We start from the raw sequence: 21,113 nt of genomic DNA on the forward strand, positions 1-21,113 counted from the left end.
GCTACGCAAATAGCACTTTCCTATGGGGAGAAATTTAATACACTACACTGGCGGGCAGAACCCCAGACTGGCAGAGGCCCGAGCAGCTCAGCCTGCCACCAGTCTGGGGTTCCGTCTGCTGGCTCCTGACAGCCAGGGTCCTGGCCGCCGGCCCCGCTCAGCCCGCTGCTGGCCTGGGGTTCTGTCCACCCAGGCCGGCAGTGGGCTGAGCAGGGGTAGTGGCCGGTACCCTGGCAGGCAACAGTATGCCAGTAAAAATCGGCTTGTGTGCCGCCTTTGGAACATGTGCCAAAGGTTGCCGACCCCTGTGATAGAGTGTGCCTGAGGAATCACACCTCTAATACTGGGGGCCAAAGGGGTACCATTAAAGAACAGCTGCATCCAAGGTGTTATATAGTCCCTTTGATTATGGCAGAATCTGTCTGGATCTAAGAGTAATCACAGAAAGTTCTAATACATTGACAGTAAATGTGGACTTTGGTATTTCCCATCTGACTGATCCTTTATCATCAACCCACAAAGGAGAAACTGTCAAGGAACAAGAGAACAACTCAGACTCTAATGAAAGGCTGATACTGAGAAGAACAGTATCAGACTGAACCTCCTGAAAGACTCATAGAGACTTGCTAACCTGCCTGAAGAAAGGGTGTTTGAGAAAAGTGAGTGGCAAAGACTCACTTAAGAGTGATGTGCTGGTAACCTCTCTTCTCTAGTTTCAGAGCAGCAGCCATGTTAGTCTGTATCCGCAAAAAGAAAAGGAGTACTTGTGGCATGTCGCTAAGGTGCCACAAGTACTCCTTTTCATCTCTTCTCTAGGTAATTGGCACATTGTACTACATGAGCTGAAAATTTAATGCATGTGTCATTAGATAGTTGTTAGCTGTTATATATATGTATATATATATACACACATACACACAAGAGTTAATTTGTTTTTCTTTAAGACGGAAGATGTAGAAATATGTTTGTAGAAGATTATAATTTATAGATACTCCCTTATAAGGGACAGTATTATCAACATGGGAATTTGTAGATGTGCCCTGGAGGGGAGGGTTGGGAACATCGCAGGGCTTTGTGCAGCAGTTCACCAGAGATGCTCTCCAGCTTGTTTTATTAAAATTTTATTCCTTTCCCATTCACTGGTTTGTTATTTAATGTACCCCAAGATCATTGCAATTTTGATTTAAATCAATCCACGCTACATCAGCTGTGAAGAACCAGCAGTGCAGAGGAGTAGAGCCTGCCATAAGAAGCACATGAGGATTTTGAGGTTGTTGGGGGATTAGGGTTCCCAACCCACCAAGATTTTCTTGGAACCTCCAAGAATTAAAGATTAATCTTTAATGAAAGATTATGTCATGTGACCAAACATTCAGGAATATACCCAACCAAAACTGGCAACCTTATGGTGGATGTAGCAATGAAAGTGTAAAGGAACGGGCAGGAGCAAGTTAGGGGAGGTAGATGAGGCTCCTGCTTTTCTCCTCCAATTTAGAACTCTGGGCAATTAAACTTATCCTGAAAATACTAAGAGTAAATAGCACGGCTATTTTCATTTATTTATAGGAATTCTGGCATTCTAAAGGTCTGCAGAGATTTGCTATTCCTGCAAGTAGGCAGTTTGCAGCATTTTGTAAATAAGCAATGTTAATAATTAATGTCATAATAGTTCTTTGAGGACTCTTGACTTGGGAGGTGAACAGCTCAGAAAACTTCATTTTAACTGTCTGAGTTTTAGTTATACATTTACCAGGCTTTGATAATAGTTAGGAAATACGCAGACAAAGGCTGGCATTCAGTTTTGGATTTGGAAGTCTAGGATTAATACTTATCTGTGCTGCATTTTACTCACATTTATTGTGTTCAGGAGTCTTCTAAGGACTCTATGAGGCAGAGCTGTTTGTGTGACTTGAAGGTAAGTGTGCTTTTTAAGAGTATTGCTATTTTGTATTATATAATCAGGAATGTGTCTCTTCCATAACGTTAGCTCACTCCTGTTCCTCTAGCTTGTATATCAAAGTTATTTGGTGATTATATTTAAAGAAAAAGAAAACAAATAGACATGGAGGAAATAATGTTAGCTTTCTCTTCTGCTAGGGATTCCTTCTTGCCTGAGCGGGGTCCTGTGCCCTTTTAGCAGTGCTATTCTATGTAGAGCACTCTCCTGAGAGAATAGTTCAGGGCCTATATTCTTTTTGTGAGCTATACAATATGTGTTCTGCCATGCCAGCCTCACGTGAGGTGGATTTCTAGTATCCGTGGTGGTAGCAGTCTTGTGTATGCTTCTGTCTCTTTAAGGCTGGTCTGGAGGAGTGGCTCACACAGGGCTGTCTTGGCCTGGAAATTGGCAGGAGGAAGCTTTTCTGAGCTGTGGCTGAGGGCTGTAGCTGCCTATTGTGCTGTGCTGCTCACCCCTCCCTTTCACATACACCACTCCTTTTCTGAGCCTCTTTCCCAGATCCATAGCAGCCTTTCCCGGCTTTGGTTGGCTCACTGCCCACTGCTTCTTTGCTGCAGCTGCGGAACTGCTTATAACTGAGCTTCTCCACTCAGTCACCCTTAATTCTGTGCCCTTGAGTAAAGCCAGCAAGCAGTCGGCCTTCTCTTGGGCCTCTGCTGCAGCAGTGCTACGCAACAACTGCCCCACCTGCTGCTTGAGGGCTCTGGTTCCTACCCCCAGGTAAGTCACAGAGGGCAGCTCTCCTCAGACCTACCTGGGATCAGCTTTTGGAAGGGTGTTATGAGGTAGCCCTCATCTGCAGTATTAACTGAGTTAACTAACCTGGGCCTTTCCCTTGTATTTCCTCCTCCCCTCCCACTATGCTGTATAGGACTTCAAGTAATTCAAGTCAGGTCAATCTCTGCAAAGTAAGTGTTCATTACCACATGATGTTGTAGGTAACAGATTGTTCATAACACAGGCGCCAACTTCTCCTGGCGCCTGTGGGTGCTTGCGCCCCGCCCCCATTCCAACCTCTTCCCCTAGAGTCCCAGCCCCAACTCCGCCTCCTCCCTGTCCCTATTGGACCCCTCCCCAAATCCCCGCCCCAGCCCCACCTCCTCCCCTGAGTGCGCCGCGTTCCCCCTTTTCCTCATTCCCTCCCAGCGCTTGTTTCGCGGTGGCAAACGCTGGGAGGGAGGGGGAAAAAGCAGGCACGTGGCGCACTCAGGGAGGAGGCAGAGGTGGAACAGAGGCGCAGGTGAGCTGGGGCGGGGATCTGCCAGTGGGTGCAGAGCACCCACCAATTTTTCCCCTCAGGTGCTCCAGCTCCGGAGCTCCAGCCCATGGGTGCTCCAGGCCCGGAGCACCCACAGAGTCAGCGCCTACGGTTCATAAGTGTATTGAGCCGAAATTATTGATGTCATAATTAGGATGGTGCCCTGTTATACTGCATGCTGTACAGACATAAATGTAGTTTTTCCTGAAAACCTTACAGTGCAGTTTAAGACCAGGCATGAAAAGCGAGTGTAAGAAACCATACTTAAAGGCGTGTGAAAAGAGTGGAGGGTCTATCACCCGCCCCCTGCCCCAAGGTCACTTCTGCTCTGCCAGCCCCCCTTGTCAACTCTGTCCCCCTCCCTGCCCTTTCCCTTAACCTCTGTTCCTTTTACAGCTCCTAACATTCTACATCCACCTCTCCCAGGCCTAGGGGGAGGGTATTGCAACAGGTTTCACTCTCCCCCTTCTTGGACCTGGTATTGCGGGGAAGGCTAGGAGAAGCCTAAGAATGGTCATACTGGATCAGACCAAAGGTCCATCCAGCCCAGTATCCTGTCTGCCAACAGTGACCAATGCCAGGTGCCCCAGAGGGAGTGAACCTAACAGGTAATGATCAAGTGATCTCTCTCCTGCCATCCATCTCCACACTCTGAGAAAGTAGAGGAGCTGTTCTGTTGTTCACAGGAAAGGAGGAGAAAAACAGAGCTTCCCTGATCTCCTGGGCTCTTTCTACTTCCCCTCTCCTCCAGGGCGAGGGACCCGGAAGGCTCCTCTGCTCTTCCCCCCTCCACTGGCTCAAGGGAACTCTGGACAATAAGAGTAAAGCTCTGCTGTGCAGGAGATAAAACTTTATCCACGGGTGGTCCCAGACTGTGGAACTAATGGTCATTACAAACCCGAGTGCTACTGGTTCCAACTCAAGTTCGAGGCACAGTTCTTTGACCTTACCTTCTCTCACACACACACACACACACACATAACAGATATTTTAAAAAAAACAATCTACCAAAACAAGACAAAGTGCACATGCTCTACTTATCCTCTCCCGCAAGGGGAGGAGAGAACAAAACACACAACAGATGTTAGTCATGTTGCTTAATGACTTTCTTGAAGGTGCTCAGATATTATAGTGATGCATGTGGTATAAGGACCTATATAGAATAAAACAGTGTCAATGCCTGAGGGGAGAGAGCTCTACCTGCTTTCCGCAGCAGCCCAGGAGGCTTTCCCCACTTGCCCCAAAATATAGGCAAGTGGGGAAAGCCACCAATCGGAGCACGTTTTTCCTCAGGCTGTACTAAACGTGTGTTCCCCTCCACAAGCCAACCTGCTTATTTGAAATTTTATTTTCTGGGTCAGTGACCTGGAAAGCTTTAAGCACTGACACTAGGAGAAAAGGGGTTAGAAAGAAGAAAGTTTGCTATAAGCGCATGTGGGTACAAAGGTAAGCAACTGCACAACTTCGATTAATGGTGATTTTTTTGGAGGATGGAGCAAGGTACAAAGTGAGACTATGGTGAAAGAGGGAGGAGTTGTCATCGGTTGACGGGTATGTGTGCTCTCTCAGTATGCTGTCCCAGCCCTGTGCAGATAGTTGGTTCAACAGACCACAATAGTACTCTGACTGCTCCCCACACCAAGGTGCAACCTGGAACTGGGGTACCGCTGAGCCCTGTCTCAACAGCCTGGGCTCCCTCTCATACTGTGCCTGACAAGCTGCAGACCTCTCCCAGTCCTACACTCACACAAACCTTTACACCAGTAGGGACACACTCAGCTGCGGTTACATGAAGGCTTGTCCCCAGTTCCACAGCCTAGGACCCCAGAGCTGTACCATCTTGCCCTGGTCAAAATCCTGAGCAGTATAAATGTATTACCCAGTCCACCCCTCCCTCTATGTGGAGAGGACAATGCCCCAACCCCTGTGCCTGAGCAGATTCCTCACACACTTCAAGCAAACCATACTATTTTAGGTATAAATATAAAACAAGTTTATTAAATATGGAAAGATAGATTTTAAGTTATTACAAGTAATAGTGATTATAAGTGATAGCAATCAAAGATGGCTACCTAAGAAATAAACAAAATTCCAATCTAAGTCTTATAAACTAGATAGGATTTGAATCAAGCAGTGTTTCACCCTGTTAGATAGAACAAACAGTCCATCAAGCATCCATACATGGGCAGGGCTTCCTTCTTTCCTGCCTGGGACCCTCCCCAGTTCAGCCTTTGTTCCTAAGATGTTGTGTTGTAGGGGAGTGAGGCCCTGTCATGATGTCACTTCCCCCTTTTATATCTTGTTCCAACATGCTGGAAAGATCTTTTGCTGTGACCCGAGTCAAACAGTTCCCATTGTGTAGTGCTATCTCTGAGAGGTTTCTGTTGTCCCCAGTTCCTGGGGTAATCCTTGTGAGGGTGTGTATCTCCTCAACAGGCCATCAACATTGTTTGGCCTTTTTATTGTTGTACCTGAAAGGCTGCTTGTGCGTGTTCCCGTCCTCACATGTTTCAGTAGCACATACATAGCAAAAATTTATAACTTCCTATACAATGAGAGCACATACAACTTAACGGGATATTAATGTTCAACATACAAAAACTTTTAGAATGATACCTCACAAGGCATATGTTGTACAAAACATATCAATATCACCATGGTGAATATAGGGTGCAGAATGTCTCTTTGGGACAGAGTGTCATAAGTACTACCCAGAAAGAAAGACCACGGCACTGTTCAGTGACAAATGCTCTTGGCCAGGTTTATTGCCCTCAGGGCACAGTCCCAATTCCTTGGATCTGTGGTTACAAGTAGGCTAATACACGAGTATCTAATGGCAAGGAGTGGCTCAGTCATGAGGTACCCCAATATTTATAGACTGAGACAAACAACTTACATACCACCTTTTGTATTTCATGACATCTGCTTGTTACCTCCCCTTGTATCTTGCTCCAGGTGTCTCAGGCAAAACATCCCTATTCATCACTTCAGTCAAACCCTCTTATCTGGTGTTAGGTCAGGATGTACCTTTGTTAATCTTTTCAAGTGTGTTCGCACGCATACCCAGTATCTGTTACTTCTTAGGAGTGCCTATGTTCTTGCAAAACTAGCAGTACCCTTGCCAAGTTCATGTATCAGACAGTAAAACTTGTAAACATCTGCTTTAATACATGGCTTTAATATGGTTCAGGCCTCAGATCTTATACCAGGCCCAGTGCTCCAGGCTCTCTCTCCCTTTCTCTCCCCTATAGGAGTATACAGAAGAATAGGATAGATTAGAATAATGCATTTTTGCAAGTTAGTGGGAAGACAGTGGAAGAACTGTAATAGCTAGCCACACACAAATTTTATTATGCCTTGTTAATTTTCCATCAGTTCAAAGGCCTATAGGTGGAAACCTTGCTCAACCGCAAAATAAAGAAAAGTAATTTAAGCTGAGAAGTATTTTCAAAATGCAAGTAACATGTAGAGTGCTGTAAACTCTTTGAAACTATGAGCCAAATATTTAGGGGCAATTTAAAGCTTTAACATACCAACTGCAGTTATAAGAATCCCTTCACTACTAGCTGTGCACCTGCTGCCATCATTGTTGAGAACATATTTAACTTTAAAAAAATCAGAAATAATAGTTTATCTACTGTCAGTATAAATAACACCAAGTATTACTATAACGAAAAGCAAAGTCAGGAAAAAAAAAACCACTTTCTTCTGTTTTCCTCCTCCATTTCTTTGGGAATTTGACTGTGCTTTGTGTCTACTTAGCTTGTACTCCTTCCTCTGCACATTCAGTTTGCAGCTGATCTACATGGGCAGGCACCTTCACTTACTGTAGTTGAAGTAATTATTACTGTTATAAGCTGCAGGATTGGGGTTTAGTCCACTCCCCCATTGGTTTGTGATTTTCAAACAGCAATGTGAGACCAAACATTTTAAAACCAGGAAATGGTAATTGTAAACTCACAAGTATTGGCAGGTGATTGATAACAAGTGTAACACCTGGGTAGAAGGGTGGACTCTACATAATTAGCCATACCCAAATCTGTTCATAGCCCCGGTTCCAGGGCTCTGTTTATTATCCCAGAAAGAAATGGTAGAGAGACAATATAAAATAACAATCTCATTCTCAAACTACATTGTGCCCCTCAGCCTTCTGTAGCTTCCCAGTCAGAATCTCTACTCGCCCTAGGTGGATCCACTTCATAGTGCTCTGTTGTATTTCAAGGGGAATGTTCTCCTCTAAACCCCTAATTGATATCATCACCTGATTTTGCCTAGCTAGGTTAGATGATTCCCAGCACCTGCCTGCTGGGCTCCTCTCCAAAACAGGGTTGGGTGCTCCTTAAAGGGGGTAGACCCCAGTATTACAACGTGCAGAAACTTTTAACTTATATTTTTGAACTGATTATATCTCATTCTATGCTGTCCTTTTAACATTCAGCTAGAATCCATGGACTTCTAGGACAGCATAGCAAGTTCACTTTATTTTAAACTGTTCAGAACTTTTGGTTGCTTTGAAGCATTTTATACACAAAGGTCTGAACTTATGTCTTCCTAGTGAAACCTATCTAGTGTTCAGTTAAATAATTGCTTTCCCATATCTGAGGAGAAATGGTTAAGGAATAAGTTTTGTGCTTGAAAATTACAGAGCGGGTGAATGGGGTGTTAAACAAACCAAGTGCAGGGTTAGTGATATGCAAATAAATGGGGAGAGTGATATGGAGAGGGACAGCAAGGTGGTGCAAGGAAAGGGGAAAGAGATGGAGATGGGGAAAGGTCTGCAAAATGAAAAAGACACTTCACAAACTGATTTGTCTGCCTTTCCAATTTATGCCTATGCAACTCCTGAGAGTTTATTCTAGGTAGAACTGGTAGTGCTACCTACATTTAAGATTTTCCAATACTTCACATTATAAATGTCTGTTTTCAATTTCTTATATTTCTGCCAAACTTCAACGGTTCAGGTTGAAACAACACCACTTTAATTCATTCCCAGACCATTATGTGTCCTGTATGTTGAATGAAGTCCTATGGAAAAAATAGTATGTGATCATGTAATAAAGGCTTTATCATGATGCATTTACAGAAAGGAGGGGAAAATTAAGATTGCCTTAACCCTAGCATTTCCTAACTTTTGAATGCTTGACTTTGTAACCATAATGTTCTTTTAACATAGTTTTTGTATGTAATTTGAATATATAGGAAGACTGTTTATGTAATATAAATTTCATTTGGTCTGGTGTTTTGGATTTTCTGGTGCATTTAACCTCACAGATTATGCAAACTTTGAAACATTTGGCTGGGACCCAGTAGGAAAATCACGACACCTAATGGGCCCCTTCTGATCCATCATAAAAGTATGATAAAGGATAGAACACATCAGAAAAGGACCAGCATTCTAATAAACATACTGTTATGACCACTGCTTTGTCAGTTGTCACATGCTTTGAATTATATAGTGCACAAAATTCTGTATAAATGTACATTCTAATAATTACATATTCAGGTATTCACCATTGAATGTACAATCCTTCATTCAGACTATCAAATCAAAATTGTGTTCTCTCCAGGAGTACAACTCAGAATGCAACCTGCCCTCTGGAATTTATGACCTGGGATTAGACCCAAGAAAGTGGGGTTCTGAAATTTGCATTGTTTAGGAATTTTCACTTTTCTCTTTAAGGAAATGGGGGTTTCCCTCCAAAGTTGGGTTGTGAGCGGAAGCCCTAATAAGAATGCTTCTAGTAGACCTAGATTGGATCACTTAAATTGCAGTGCCAGCCTTCAAGAGTTGGTAACCCATCGGAGACAACAAAAGGGAAACGGTTACAATTTTTCAAAGCAGGAGTCAGTATTAAACTAATGGAGAAGCACATAGCTCTGCTATTACACATCTGTGCCCCTACCTACATACTGTCATGAGTCTTCTAGCACTTTCCTGCTTGAGCCATGCACCCCTGCTAACTACATTCCCTTCTTGCCCATCCTGCTTCACTCTTCCTTCCACGCTTCTAAGGGTATGTCTGTACTGCAATTAAAATGCTGAACTGGCCTCTGCCAATTGATTCAGGCTCCCAGGGTTTGGGCTAAGAGACTGATTAATTGTGGTTTATACGTTCAGGCTTGCCTCTGTGAAGTGCGAGGGTCCCAGAACTTGGGCTGCAGTTCAAAACCTGAATGCCTACACTGCAATTAAACCCCTTAGCAGGATCCCTGGGCGCCCGAGTCGGCTGGCATGGGCCAGCAGCATATTTTTAATTGCAGTGTAGCTATACCCTTCGTGGAATAATGTCCCTAATCCTGTATGCTACACAAGCTTATTTTTTTTCTTATTTCCTCAGCCTCTCCCACAATAACCCACATTCCTGTCCAAAACATACAGCATCAAAATTACAAACAGCAACATAGAGATGAAATCCTTTCCCATTAAAGTGAATGGGATTTTTGCAGTTTACTTCAATGGGGCCAGCGTTTCACGCATGTGTACAATGGGAAAAACAAGCAATCTCTTAGCACTTCCTGAAGCCTTACTTCTCTGTGCCTAATATCATGTCTCTGTGCCATGTCATATTTAGTTTTCCATACTGCGAATAGCACATACTGTTTAGTGTTATGTACATAATAGATTGCAAGCTCCTGAGAAGCAGAGTTGCTTGATTCTTTCTGTAAAGCATTTTAGCCATATGTTGTGAATTTTATAAAGATACTAAATTATTGTGCTGTATATAGCCCACATACGCCTTAAAAATATAAAACTCCACAATTTAAATGCAAAACTTTTGTAAGAGGAAAAACAAGTCCTGACTTTGGTTTTGTTCACTCAGATTCCTATATTGAAACTGCTTTAGTTATAAGAAGTAGCATTTCTGTAGAGGAATGATAATTTTCTTCAGTATGCTTTGACTTGGAAGTAATGAAAATAAGGAAAACTTTTCATAGTACCCTAACAAAGGCCCTGATTCAGCAAAGCATTTAATTACCTGATGAATTTTCATCATGAGTTGAACTACTCACATGCTTGAAGTTAAGCATGTGCTTATGTAACACTGACAGACCCTGGTCGTCATCAGCTGGGATCCAACCTGGGACCTCTGGAGCTAAATGCATGAACCTCTACTGCAGGGATTGGCAACCTTTGGCACACAGCCTGCCAGGGTAAGCCACCTGGTGGGCCAGGCCAGTTTGTTTACCTGCCGCATCCGCAGATTCGGCCGATCACGGCTCCCACTGTCCGCGGTTTGCCACTCCAGGCCAATGGGGGATGTGGGAAGCGCTGGGGCCGAGGAATGTGCTGGCCAGCGCTTCCTGCAGCCCCCATTGGCCTGGAATGGTGAACCGTGGCCAGTGGTAGCTGCGATCAACCGAACCTGCGGATGCAGCAGGTAAACAAACTGGCCCGGCCCGCCAGGGGGCTTATCCTGGCGGGTCGCGGACCAATGGTTGCCGATCCCTGCTCTACTGCCTGAGCTAAAAGCCATGTGACCCTTTGCTAAGGCTGTAAAGCAGACTCATTAATCTCTAAGTGGTCTTGGTGCCACTAGAGGGGACAGAGCACCACACCCAGGAGCTATGTGGGTTACACTTACATGCTGTGCTGAATTAGGGCTCCAGGGAGGATGTCTAATTTCGTTCATACACTAAAATTATTATGTAACACTTGTAAAGACCAAAGAAAATATTCAACTACTTGAGTTGGCACTCAAGTAGTTGGATTGCAGATTAGTAACAGAATTACAAATGTAATAATCGTTATCAACTGCATTTAAGATCCTTTTAAAAATACATTAAAACTAAATTTTTCTTGGAGAAAGTTTTGACTCACTTTGTCTGGCTCTCATATCAAAGGTACTGCACAGAAAAAAGAGGTTCACTGTTGTAAAGCATTTGCCATAAATTGTTTGGAAATAAATATAATTAAGTGATTGTAACCATATACATCTATGTAAATAGCAGTGGCCACTCTGTAATCACTGCTTTCTCTATTCCATTTTTCATGCCGCAAATAAATATTGTACTGTGATGCTTGTGTCCTACTTCCACCACAAACATTAGTTGTGCTTTTAAAATTCCTCTTCTCTCCAAGTGTTCTTATTATTATGGAACATTGTGATAACTATAATTTAGCTAGGTTTTGCTATTGGCAACTCTGTTTTAAAGAGCTGTAAACATGTTTTAAAACTAATGTAGGATACACTGAAATAGAACACTTTTTTTCAAACTGATTTAGCATAATTCACTATCATTAAAAGATGCCATTTTGTACTTAAGATGAGAACTATTTCTTTTACTTAATTTACATTAAACTTGCTGGTTCACTGAAAGGCACTTGGTTTTTCAAGCAAAATTCCCATTAAAATCAACAAGTAAATATTGTATAAGAGTTAATGAAAACAAAAGTGTTTCACTGACAAAAAAATTCAAACTTACTTTCCCCCATTGAACTGAAATACAATTAAGAAATACAGGTTCTCCAAGTTGCTATGAGTCCTTCCATATTGTAAGACAGGGGACAGCTGAAGCATCAGTAAAGGCAGGAAGGGAGCCACTAAAACAGTTTTGCTTTGGTGAACTGGTATTGGCCAGGGATTTCTGAGGGAAGACAAAGCACTACTAGTTTTGATCATCCTCAAAACCAAATATACGACTTAATTACCAGCACCCGTCCCTTTTAAATGGAAGTACCATCTATCCCCACTTTCATGTTACAGTTGTTCTGGTGATAGCCCACTTTATGAGTAAACTCCACTGGATTTTTGGGCGCTGCAGGGATCTTTTAGCTTAGGTATGAGGAGCATTGCTGCAGAGTGAACGAGGAAACCAAAACAACCCCAGCCACTAAGGAGAGAGAAGCAACCAACTTAATCATGAAAGTTATTTATAGCCTGGTAATAACCATAGGGGAGCCAAACAAACAAAACAGTTATAATATTAAATCTAACCTAAATTTGATTATAAAAGTCAGGTTTACAAAACTATAACTGATCACACAAGTCAGGGTAGGAAAGCTATACCTAGAGAGAGAGAGAGAGCTGGGTTCTCACCACTCCATGAAGCTTGAATTGATCAGGGGTCCCAGGTGGTGATGGAGCTGAGGGTCCGGAGTGCTGGAGTCAGGCAGAGCCCCCAGGACGATCAGTCAGGAGAAGATGAAGTCCCAATGAAACTGATGCAGATTTTGGATCCAGGCATCAGAACACTTACTTGCGTATGGATAGGAGTTTTTGTAGAGAAATAACAATGGTGCAAGGGAGAACACTAGATTTGCTTATGTGTAAACAAGGGAGTATACCAAAGTTGTTTTGTTCAGGCTAGTCCATGGGATCTGATCATTCCTTGCTTTGGGCCATGTTCCTTGGAGGGAGCTCACAATGCAATTAGGGAGCTTCACTATTTTGGATACCAATAAAGGATTTATTACTAGAATTGGTCTGATAACGACTGAGCTGGGTGTGTGCAGGCATGGGTTCATTAACATGTGGACCAGAGATCCCCATCATGCAGTGCTTCCCTGCTTTTCTGATCCCAGAATTCCATGCGGTTCTTTCCTTGGAATCTCTGTTCTCCATTCTATATGCTAATGGAGATGCCTCCTTGTCCCATCTTCGATGCAAATGAGGCTAGGGGAGTTTCCTTAATCCTGTCATCCTTATCCCAGGGCTTTATGTGTGTCTCCCACTGCCTTTTCGTTGCTTTTTGTCAGTCTTTTTTCTGATGCAGATTTGGTTCAAGCAGAGACTGGGGAGTGGGAAAGGTCTTTCAGGAGTCAGACAGGCTGGGTACTGTGTCCTGGTTCCCCAAAAACACAGAGCTGCTAGGTAACACATCTAATTAAGCAGCAGTATTTGCCATTATCACTGAGCTTCATTATGGTCTATGAAAACATGCCAATGTTATGATGATGAAATCAGTATAAATGCTTAAATCAGGGATCTCAAACTCAACTCACCATGAGGGCCACATGAGGACTAGTACAATGGCCCGAGGGCCACATCACTGAAACCTTTTCATACAATGATACAAAAGTATAGTCAAAAATGAAAAAAGTGAAGAGTAATATAGTATGCGATTAAAAGTCAATGTATTAACTTTTTAAAATCTGTAATGTGAAGAGGGGTTTTAATAAAATATAAACACTCAGTAATGCACCTCACTCAAATGATAAAAATGCATTTACTTTTAGAATTAGTTTGGTTAAAGCCCCCGCCCTCTGCCCCAGGCCCTGCCCCCAACTCCACCCCTTCCATGAGGCTCTGCCTCTGCCCCGCCTCTTCCCACCCCTTCCCTGCCCCCATTCCAACCCCTTCCCCAAAGTTCCACTCAACTTCTCCCCCTCCCTACCCCTATTCCAACCCCTTCCCCAAATCCCCGCACCAGCCCCGCCTCTTCTCTGCCTCCTCCCCTGAGCACGCCGCATCCCGCTCCTCCCCGCTCCCTCCTGGATAGTCCAAAGCACTGCCAAACAGCTGTTTGGCAGTGGGAAGTGCTGGGAGGTAGGCAGAGGAGCAGGGACGTGGTGCTCTTGGGAGGGGAGGGGAGCTTGGCTGCTGGTGCAGTTGGTACCTATGGCGGGCTGCAGGAAATAACTCCCTGGGCTGCATACGGCCTGTGTGCCACATGTTTGAGACCCCTGGCTTAAATTATAGTGGAGTGCCAGCTCTGTTACAGTTTAGAGTTAAGACCAGCTTTCTATTTAAAACTGGACTCTTCTAAGTGCTCTAAAACACTCTGATGTGTCATCATGGAATTACCCCGAGCCTGCCTAAGCCTGATGACTCATCCCTGTGCCAGCAAGTGTAATAAATCATCAGAGCCAATTACCTCCGGTTCTTGTGATAGACCATTCAACCAGGGTTCAGCCAATTCACATGTGAAGGCCCAACCATGTGATCCCATGAAGGTATATAGGCTCCTAAAACAAACTGTCTCTCTAGTTTACTTAATGTTGCTATGTGGTTGGGAATGCTTCAGTTGCCTAGTAGTTTTAACAGACAGCAGCTGTGCTAGCTAGTCTCTACTCCTTCCTCACCTGGCTGCTAGACAATTATGTTACAAGAACGTTAGGCTTGCAAGGACCAGTCCTCAAAAGTTAGGAAATGCGAGAGTTAAGTTTGACTGTGTATGTGAAATAGCAATTTTTAGAGGTTTACAACTCAACCAAATCTGTGTGGATTTCCATGGGGACAACATATGGCACCACTTTGATCCCAGGTATACCCCCATCCAAATTTCATGTTGCTATTCCAAAGCCTGGAGGTAATAGAGCTCTTCAAATAAATGTTTAGGAAACTACTTAATGTTGGGAAAACTACTTATTTCCCTTTAACCTTCTTACTAGAAATACCTGAACTGTCTTCACTGAAGCTTCCAAAAGAATTCAACATGAAGCAGAGAGCAAAGATGGAAACTATAGGTCTGAAAGGTTAAATTATGGAAAAGTTCCACTGAGAATAGGAGCTTAAAATGGAAAGTGTTAGGTATTCTTACCTAGAGGTATTGCTTCCAATAACATAGCATTTTAAAAAAATTGTATTAGAATTATATTTGTTGAAACCTGGTGACATATTTCACATGAAATTTTGTGTCTCAGATTTTGTTTTTCTATGTAATTTGAAAAAAAAAACCTTTTTTTACATTAAAATGATGTGAAACTTCTTATTTGAATTTCAAAGGCACTCTTGCTCCAAATTTGCCTGTCAATTGAGGTTTGATCTCTGAAAGATAGTTTAATATGTTAATAATTCTGTAATTGTGTCAGCCTCAATCCTCTAAGGAGATACACACAAATAAAAGGGTTTGCTTACTCAGAGCTTCCTGTAAAATCTATTTAATTGTGTAAAAGCAGAAGAAGCGGGGGGATGGGGAGATAAAAATTAATCTTTGATACTTATAATGCAAGGAACTATTCAGAAACTATGGGCCTGATCCTGTAACTAGACCCACCAGGTTGGAACTCTACGCATGTGCCAACACATACAGTGAAAGTAGGATTTGAGGCCTAAAAGATTCATTTCTTAATGTTCCTGAATGTTGTTCTGATGTGCAATATTAACATTAAATTGAAAAGGACCTGCTTGTTTCAACAGATACATCATCTTTGGCGATCTGGTTAAGATGGGCACAAATCCTGTTCTTGTAGTCCATGGTGGAGCTTGGGCAATACCAAATGAATTTGCTGAAAGAAGCATCCTGGGAGTGAAAAATGCAGTTAAGAGTGGCTTTGCAGTGTTGGAAATGGGAGGAAGTTCAATGAAGGCTGTAGAAATTGCTGTGCAGGCCTTAGAAGATGATACTGTGTTTGATGCAGGTATTGTGACTTTAAAAAAATCCAAACTCTTAAATACTTTAAATCATCTTAGTTTTGATATATCCACAATGTTGCCTCAAGAGTTCTCTCCATTTTGTGTTTATCTTTTATGCTGCTTCTTAAGTGTTGTTACATCTGCCCACCAAAGATCTTTATTTACACATTTCCTATGGAGCTGATTCAGTGCTGGATGATATGTTTCTTCTTCGTGCTGTTCAGTAATTGCTATTTTTTCAAAAAGTATTTACTGTTGTATGGGTGGTTGAGAGATTTATAGCTAAGGTTGGATTTTAGCAGATATCCTCTTGCTTTTTAGCAAGGGTAGTGAACAAAACTTTGAGGCTTTTTGATGTTTTCTCTGAATATTTTACAATTCAATTTCAAGGTTTAATCTGTTAAATCAGAGTTCTTAATAATATCAGTCCACAAAACAAGAAAAAATCCTATAGGTTAATAAATGTTTAAACAACTGCCATTACTGTGATGCTTCCCAGGGGTATGCAGGGTTGTGAGGCACCTTGCTACCACCTGTCCTTAGCATGAGGGAGACTTGTCTGTAGAGGATGGATACAAAATTTATATCTGTGGATACAAAATGGATATCTGCAGGGTTGAACCATGGGGCAAAAGCAGCAGCATGTCAGGCTACTGCTCACAGGAGCCAGCACCCAGCCCAGGCTCCTCTGACATGGTTGTACTGTCCCCAGCCCTGCCCATTGGGGCTGGCACCAAGCTCACAGGCAGCTGTCCCTGGTCATACTAGTGTGTGCAAGTGGCTCATATGCTCCCGGACAGGAGACGTGGACTGTTGTGCGGAAGGGATTGCTGTTTGGGAGTGTGTGAGTCACTTTGTTTATAGAGAAAGCAAGTATAAGTTTATTTAATGCACAACAGAGTTCAAACTATAGCAAGCAGAAATATTGAAAACAAAGGGCTAAATATAAAATAAAAACTTAACATGCATACTAGAGCCTAACTTACCACCAATTCACTGCCATGAATATAGAGCAAAACCTCACCCCAAATCCAGCCAGCCAGGCTTGACTGGGATCTTCTGTTCATGAGACAAGTCGAACTGTCTTCTTGCCTCCTCAGTGGAAAGATCCAGAGTTTGTGCACTTATGCACCTCTCTGCAAGCTTGCACCCAGAGGTCCCTGGGTCCATAGGTGCCGTGTTTCTAATCTGCCGGGGTGTGCTACTCCCCCGACCCATTTTGCCTTGGTCCCATCCCACTCCACCCCTTTGCCCCAAGGCCCCACCCCTACCCTGCTTCTTTTCACCCCTGCCCTGCCCCTTCCCCTCCCCTGAGCACACTGTGCCCTCTTTCCTCCCCCCAGTGCCTCCTGATGCTGCAAAACAGCTGATCCACAGCATGCGCTCGGTGGTGGGAGGGAGGTGGAGGTGCTGATCTGTGGGGCCCACCGGTGGGCAGGAGGTGCTGGGAGGAGGGGGAGGTGCTGATGGGGGGCTGCCAGTGGATGCTCAGCACCCACCCTTTTTTCCTGTGGTTGTTCCAGCCCCAGAGCACCCATGGAGTCGGTGCCTGTGCCTGGGTTCCAGTTAATTAATCTCTGTGTGAATAATGACAGCCACTTAAAAACACAAGGTACCAGGGACTGCTTCAGCTTGATGGGAAGGATGGTTTTTTTGCTAGGGTATAGATGATGATGTGCAGTTCCATTCATGGACTGGGTAACCTCCCACCTAGAGATCATCAACTTCAGGACATCGTGGCATGGAGGGGAGGCTGGAACTGGACCTGAACTGGGAACAGGATTTGGACAATTGCTGGTGCTGCAGTCAGACTTTGGTTGTTCTGGAACCTGCTGGCCATAAGTCCCAGCACGTGCTCAGACAGGTCCCTCTACTGCTGGTGCTCTTCTTGCTGTTGCTGGTGGTCCTGCCACTTACGGCATGGCAGTGGGAGATGCAATGCACAACCATCCTCTCCAACGTGCTGTCATCTACAGCCCGATTCTTCCAATCCCATTCCAACACCTCTCTGCAGATTGAAGAGGTGGTCAGATCTTGATGAAATCCCCATGCATCTTCATCAACATTTATTCCTTCTACATCCAAGGTTCTGGTTCCTGGTGTTGTCCTCCCAGGTGAATGCCTCACTTGCATTGAGAATAGTATATTTTTCTGTCTGGAGGGGATAAAAGTTTTTCCTCTTTAACTTTCTGCATCACAGGCTGGGAAAAGTGACAAGGGTTTTCTCCTGGGCATTCATTCTCCTCCATCTCTGCGTTTCTCTGCCTTGAAGCTGCTTGGTCCTAAGGATCCTCCCCAACTTCGCAATGAGAAAATCTATATTTAAACTTTTAATTTAAAAAAGCAGTTTGAGGGCTTGGGTGTGTCAAGCAACAGCAGAATGGTACTGGTGATAGGGTTAGCCTGTGGTGGTGCTGGAAGATGTGAACTTGCTTGAGATCCCTGAGTGGAAGAGAGAACACTTTTTTTTCCCAAGCCTCTGGGAGAAAACTATCCTCCTGTGTCATCGAGCTATTCTGTTGTCTGGGGCGACTGATGGGCAGATTAATGACTGGAGGGATTTCTCAAGGCATAGTATTGCCAGCTGGTCAAGTGTGGCGTTGCATGTGCTTCCTGCCTCAGTTTCTTCCTCCCCCAATTTTTCTTTCTCTCTCCCCGAGAGCTTCATATAGCTCATCTCTCCAGCTGAGTCACTCTCAAAATTCAGTCCCTTTTCAGGGTAACAAAAGTCCAAACAACCCAAAAGTATTCTCCTCTTCAGCCCACCTCTGGACTCCCTGTAAGTGCCTGCACTCTGGGGCAGAACACTGCCTCCCATGCTCTTTCCCTGGAGACCCCTCATAGTCCCAGCCATTCTGTACTGCCTTTCAGTCTTTCTGGTTCAGTTTCCCTGAGTCTCAGGCTGCTTCCCTAGAATCTTCCAGCCCCTACTTCAGGTGTCTCCCAGAGGAACCTAGCTTGCTACCTCAAACTGAGTTTTCGCAGTCCTTTCAAAGAAATCACCCAGCTGATCAGGACCAGCTGGGGTAGGAGGGAGTAGTTAATCCAACACAAATGTGTCTGAGCCCAGCTACCCTTAAATGACCACTCAACCTGTGACAAGCGGACGAGTGAGCTACAAAAAGTGGAAGGATGAAAAATTTTCTCTGCTAAGAAACCTGATAGACCGTTTGGAGTTCCTGCTACATGAGAAGTACTTCTGCATCATTATGAAGGGTGGACTAACATTTAGACCAGTTTAGACCTAGTTTATTATCCAGTAGCTTAAAACCACCACAGATTCCATTGGAAGAACTGACACGGATCAGAGCCCTTGTGGAGATGGAGGGTGCAAGGTGAATGATCTCTGGTAAACTTATTAGGATGCAAGTAGGTTCTTTTATTATTTTTAATATGTCTTTGGAGTAAAATATGCTTGCTCAGAAGGAACCAGGTGGTAACATAACATTACATTGTGTACCATCTCTGAGGGGAGAAGCAAAATAGGCCTGCTTAGGCAGACTATCTTTTTCTGGGAATAATACCGTGAAGGCAGGGAACTCTTCAGCCTCGAAATACACTGGTCACCAGGGAGAGAGATTCAGATCTCCACCCAAGAAAGGCAACAGCTAGGAGGCCGGAAGGCTGAGAGTGCTCATTCTTTTCCCTCCCCTCTCTTTCCTCTTAGTACACATGCTCATGTTTGATTGTTGCCTCTTCAGTTTCAGCCTTGCTACTGCTGCTCGACATACCTCTTGCATGGTGTCACAGTTCAGGGCAACTGCACCTGTATTTCCCCTTAGTGGTCCAGCAGGGGCAGCTGGATGTTGGACCTGTATTTCTGACAGATTTTGCAAGTGCTCTGGAACTTGATATTCCACAAGCCAGGAAACAGACCTTTTCCCTAAGCCAGTGTTATTTTCTGAAGTTTGGGCTGCCCTTAAAAATGCTAATGCCAGTTTGAGAAAAAGCACGCTGCTATGTATGCCTGGTGTAACTGTGCTTGTCCCTGTGTTTGCTGGCCTTGCTTGTCTTGTATTGCATAAAACTTCTACCCTCCCGCATACAGTACCCTGCACGACTGTAACAGGCGGTGGTGGCCTTTTTTGTTGTCTATCTCCCTGACCATATCAACAATGTTGAGTTATTCTCATACCCATCTGAAGCAATGGTTGTCCTTCTGGTCTGTTCCTCCATCTCCTCCCCAAACGGATTGGACTGGCTGTATCACGAAATGGTGAGTGTCTGCTCTGCCTCAGTCAAGATTTCTGTGGACAGCCCTAGTTTCAGCTCCTCCTCTGAATCCTCAGTACTTGGTTGCCTCCACCCCTTGCATCCTGGACACGTGCCCAGGGTACATGGTCTCCCTGCTTTGGGCACTGCTGAGCACCCAGTGCAGCTCCTGATAGAAAAGGGGAGTTCTGGGCTGGGTGTTGTGGTTCTTTGCCTGGCAGTACAGATTCTTCAGGAATTTTAACTTCTGCTGGCACTAAGGTCCAGTTTGGTGGATCTCTTCATCTGACTTACTGGAGATTCAATTACTAGTCTTGCACTCAAATACATGTGTCTTTCTGGCCTCATACTACATGTTCTCAATAACTTTGATGTCTGCCTCAGTCCAAGTAGAAGCATGCTGATTTGCTTTTCTGGATGTCATATGATTTGAATAAGTGCAACAGGAGCACTATACAGATGTTACAGTTACAGAAAGTTGTGTACTAAGGTAGGGTCCAAATACCAAAGCAGGTTATTTATACTGCCTGGAGTTGACTTTATAGAACTAGGGATAGGTAGGTAGACACAACAGAGGCCCCAGGGGGAATTTTGGAAAGTTGTGGGGGGATGTGTCCGTACAGCACATAATAGCTCAAGTGTCAGCAGCACTTGATCTTCAGTGGCCCTAGCTCAAGTTTAAAGCACCACCGCTTGAGCTAGAGATTTTTCTATGTGGATGGGAGTCAGGTTGGGGTAACACTCAAGTTATATCTTGAGTTAACTTTGCAATAAAGCCAAGACTTTATTCTAAATGTTCATAAGTATCCACCAGGTCCCAGTCCTGTAAACTCAAATGAACATGCTTAACTTTACTATTGTGAATTGTTGCATTGACAGCAATTGAGTTACTCACAGTAGTAAATATAAGCACATATGTAAGTGTTTGCAGGATCAGCAACTAATTTTGGGTGCCTCCGTTTTTTAGCTTGATTTTTTTAAGCTCAGCATCCAAAATCTTACACACTCACAAGAGCACTAAAGAACATTCTTTCCTGACTAGCTCATGTAAAATGCCAACTGTTTCTCTTTGCGTTTTTAATATAATGTAAGTTGGAACAAAGAGTTTATGAAGTTTGATATTTATTTTCATTTGATTTTTTTCCTTTACTGTTCTGTAATGTGAAAATGCCCGTTCTGTTTTGTGACATAGTTAAAGTGAAATTATTCAGTTGTCACTGTGGTGTTTCTAATAGCTGAATTCTGCTGTACTACAAATAACAGGGATAAAAATATTCCCCTTCTTTTCTACTTGCCGGAAGGTATAGTAAGGAGAAGATAGAATTTGACTTAACGCAAGGAAGTTTAAAGTTGCCCTCTGGCTGGCGATTCCCCATCAGACACTCTG

General features: G+C 43.7%; 1 protein-coding gene across 2 annotated transcripts in view; it reads left to right on the top strand.

The window, feature by feature from the left end:
• The first annotated feature begins 1,764 nt into the window (after window positions 1-1,764).
• LOC141984669 (isoaspartyl peptidase/L-asparaginase-like) overlaps window positions 1,765-21,113 on the top strand; it is a 241,812-nt gene continuing 222,463 nt past the window's right edge. The window contains exons 1-2 of one of the 2 annotated variants that reach the window (XM_074947901.1): window positions 1,765-1,915; window positions 15,299-15,519. In XM_074947901.1, the coding sequence (XP_074804002.1) occupies window positions 15,327-15,519 (193 nt within the window). In that variant the 5' untranslated portion in view covers window positions 1,765-1,915; window positions 15,299-15,326. Of the gene's footprint in view, window positions 1,916-2,477; window positions 2,681-15,298; window positions 15,520-21,113 lie in introns of those variants that run through there. The other variant, XM_074947902.1, reaches the window with a different exon arrangement.

The sequence above is a fragment of the Natator depressus genome, chromosome 3 (assembly GCF_965152275.1).
Source record: "Natator depressus isolate rNatDep1 chromosome 3, rNatDep2.hap1, whole genome shotgun sequence".
Taxonomy (NCBI): domain Eukaryota; kingdom Metazoa; phylum Chordata; order Testudines; family Cheloniidae; genus Natator; species Natator depressus.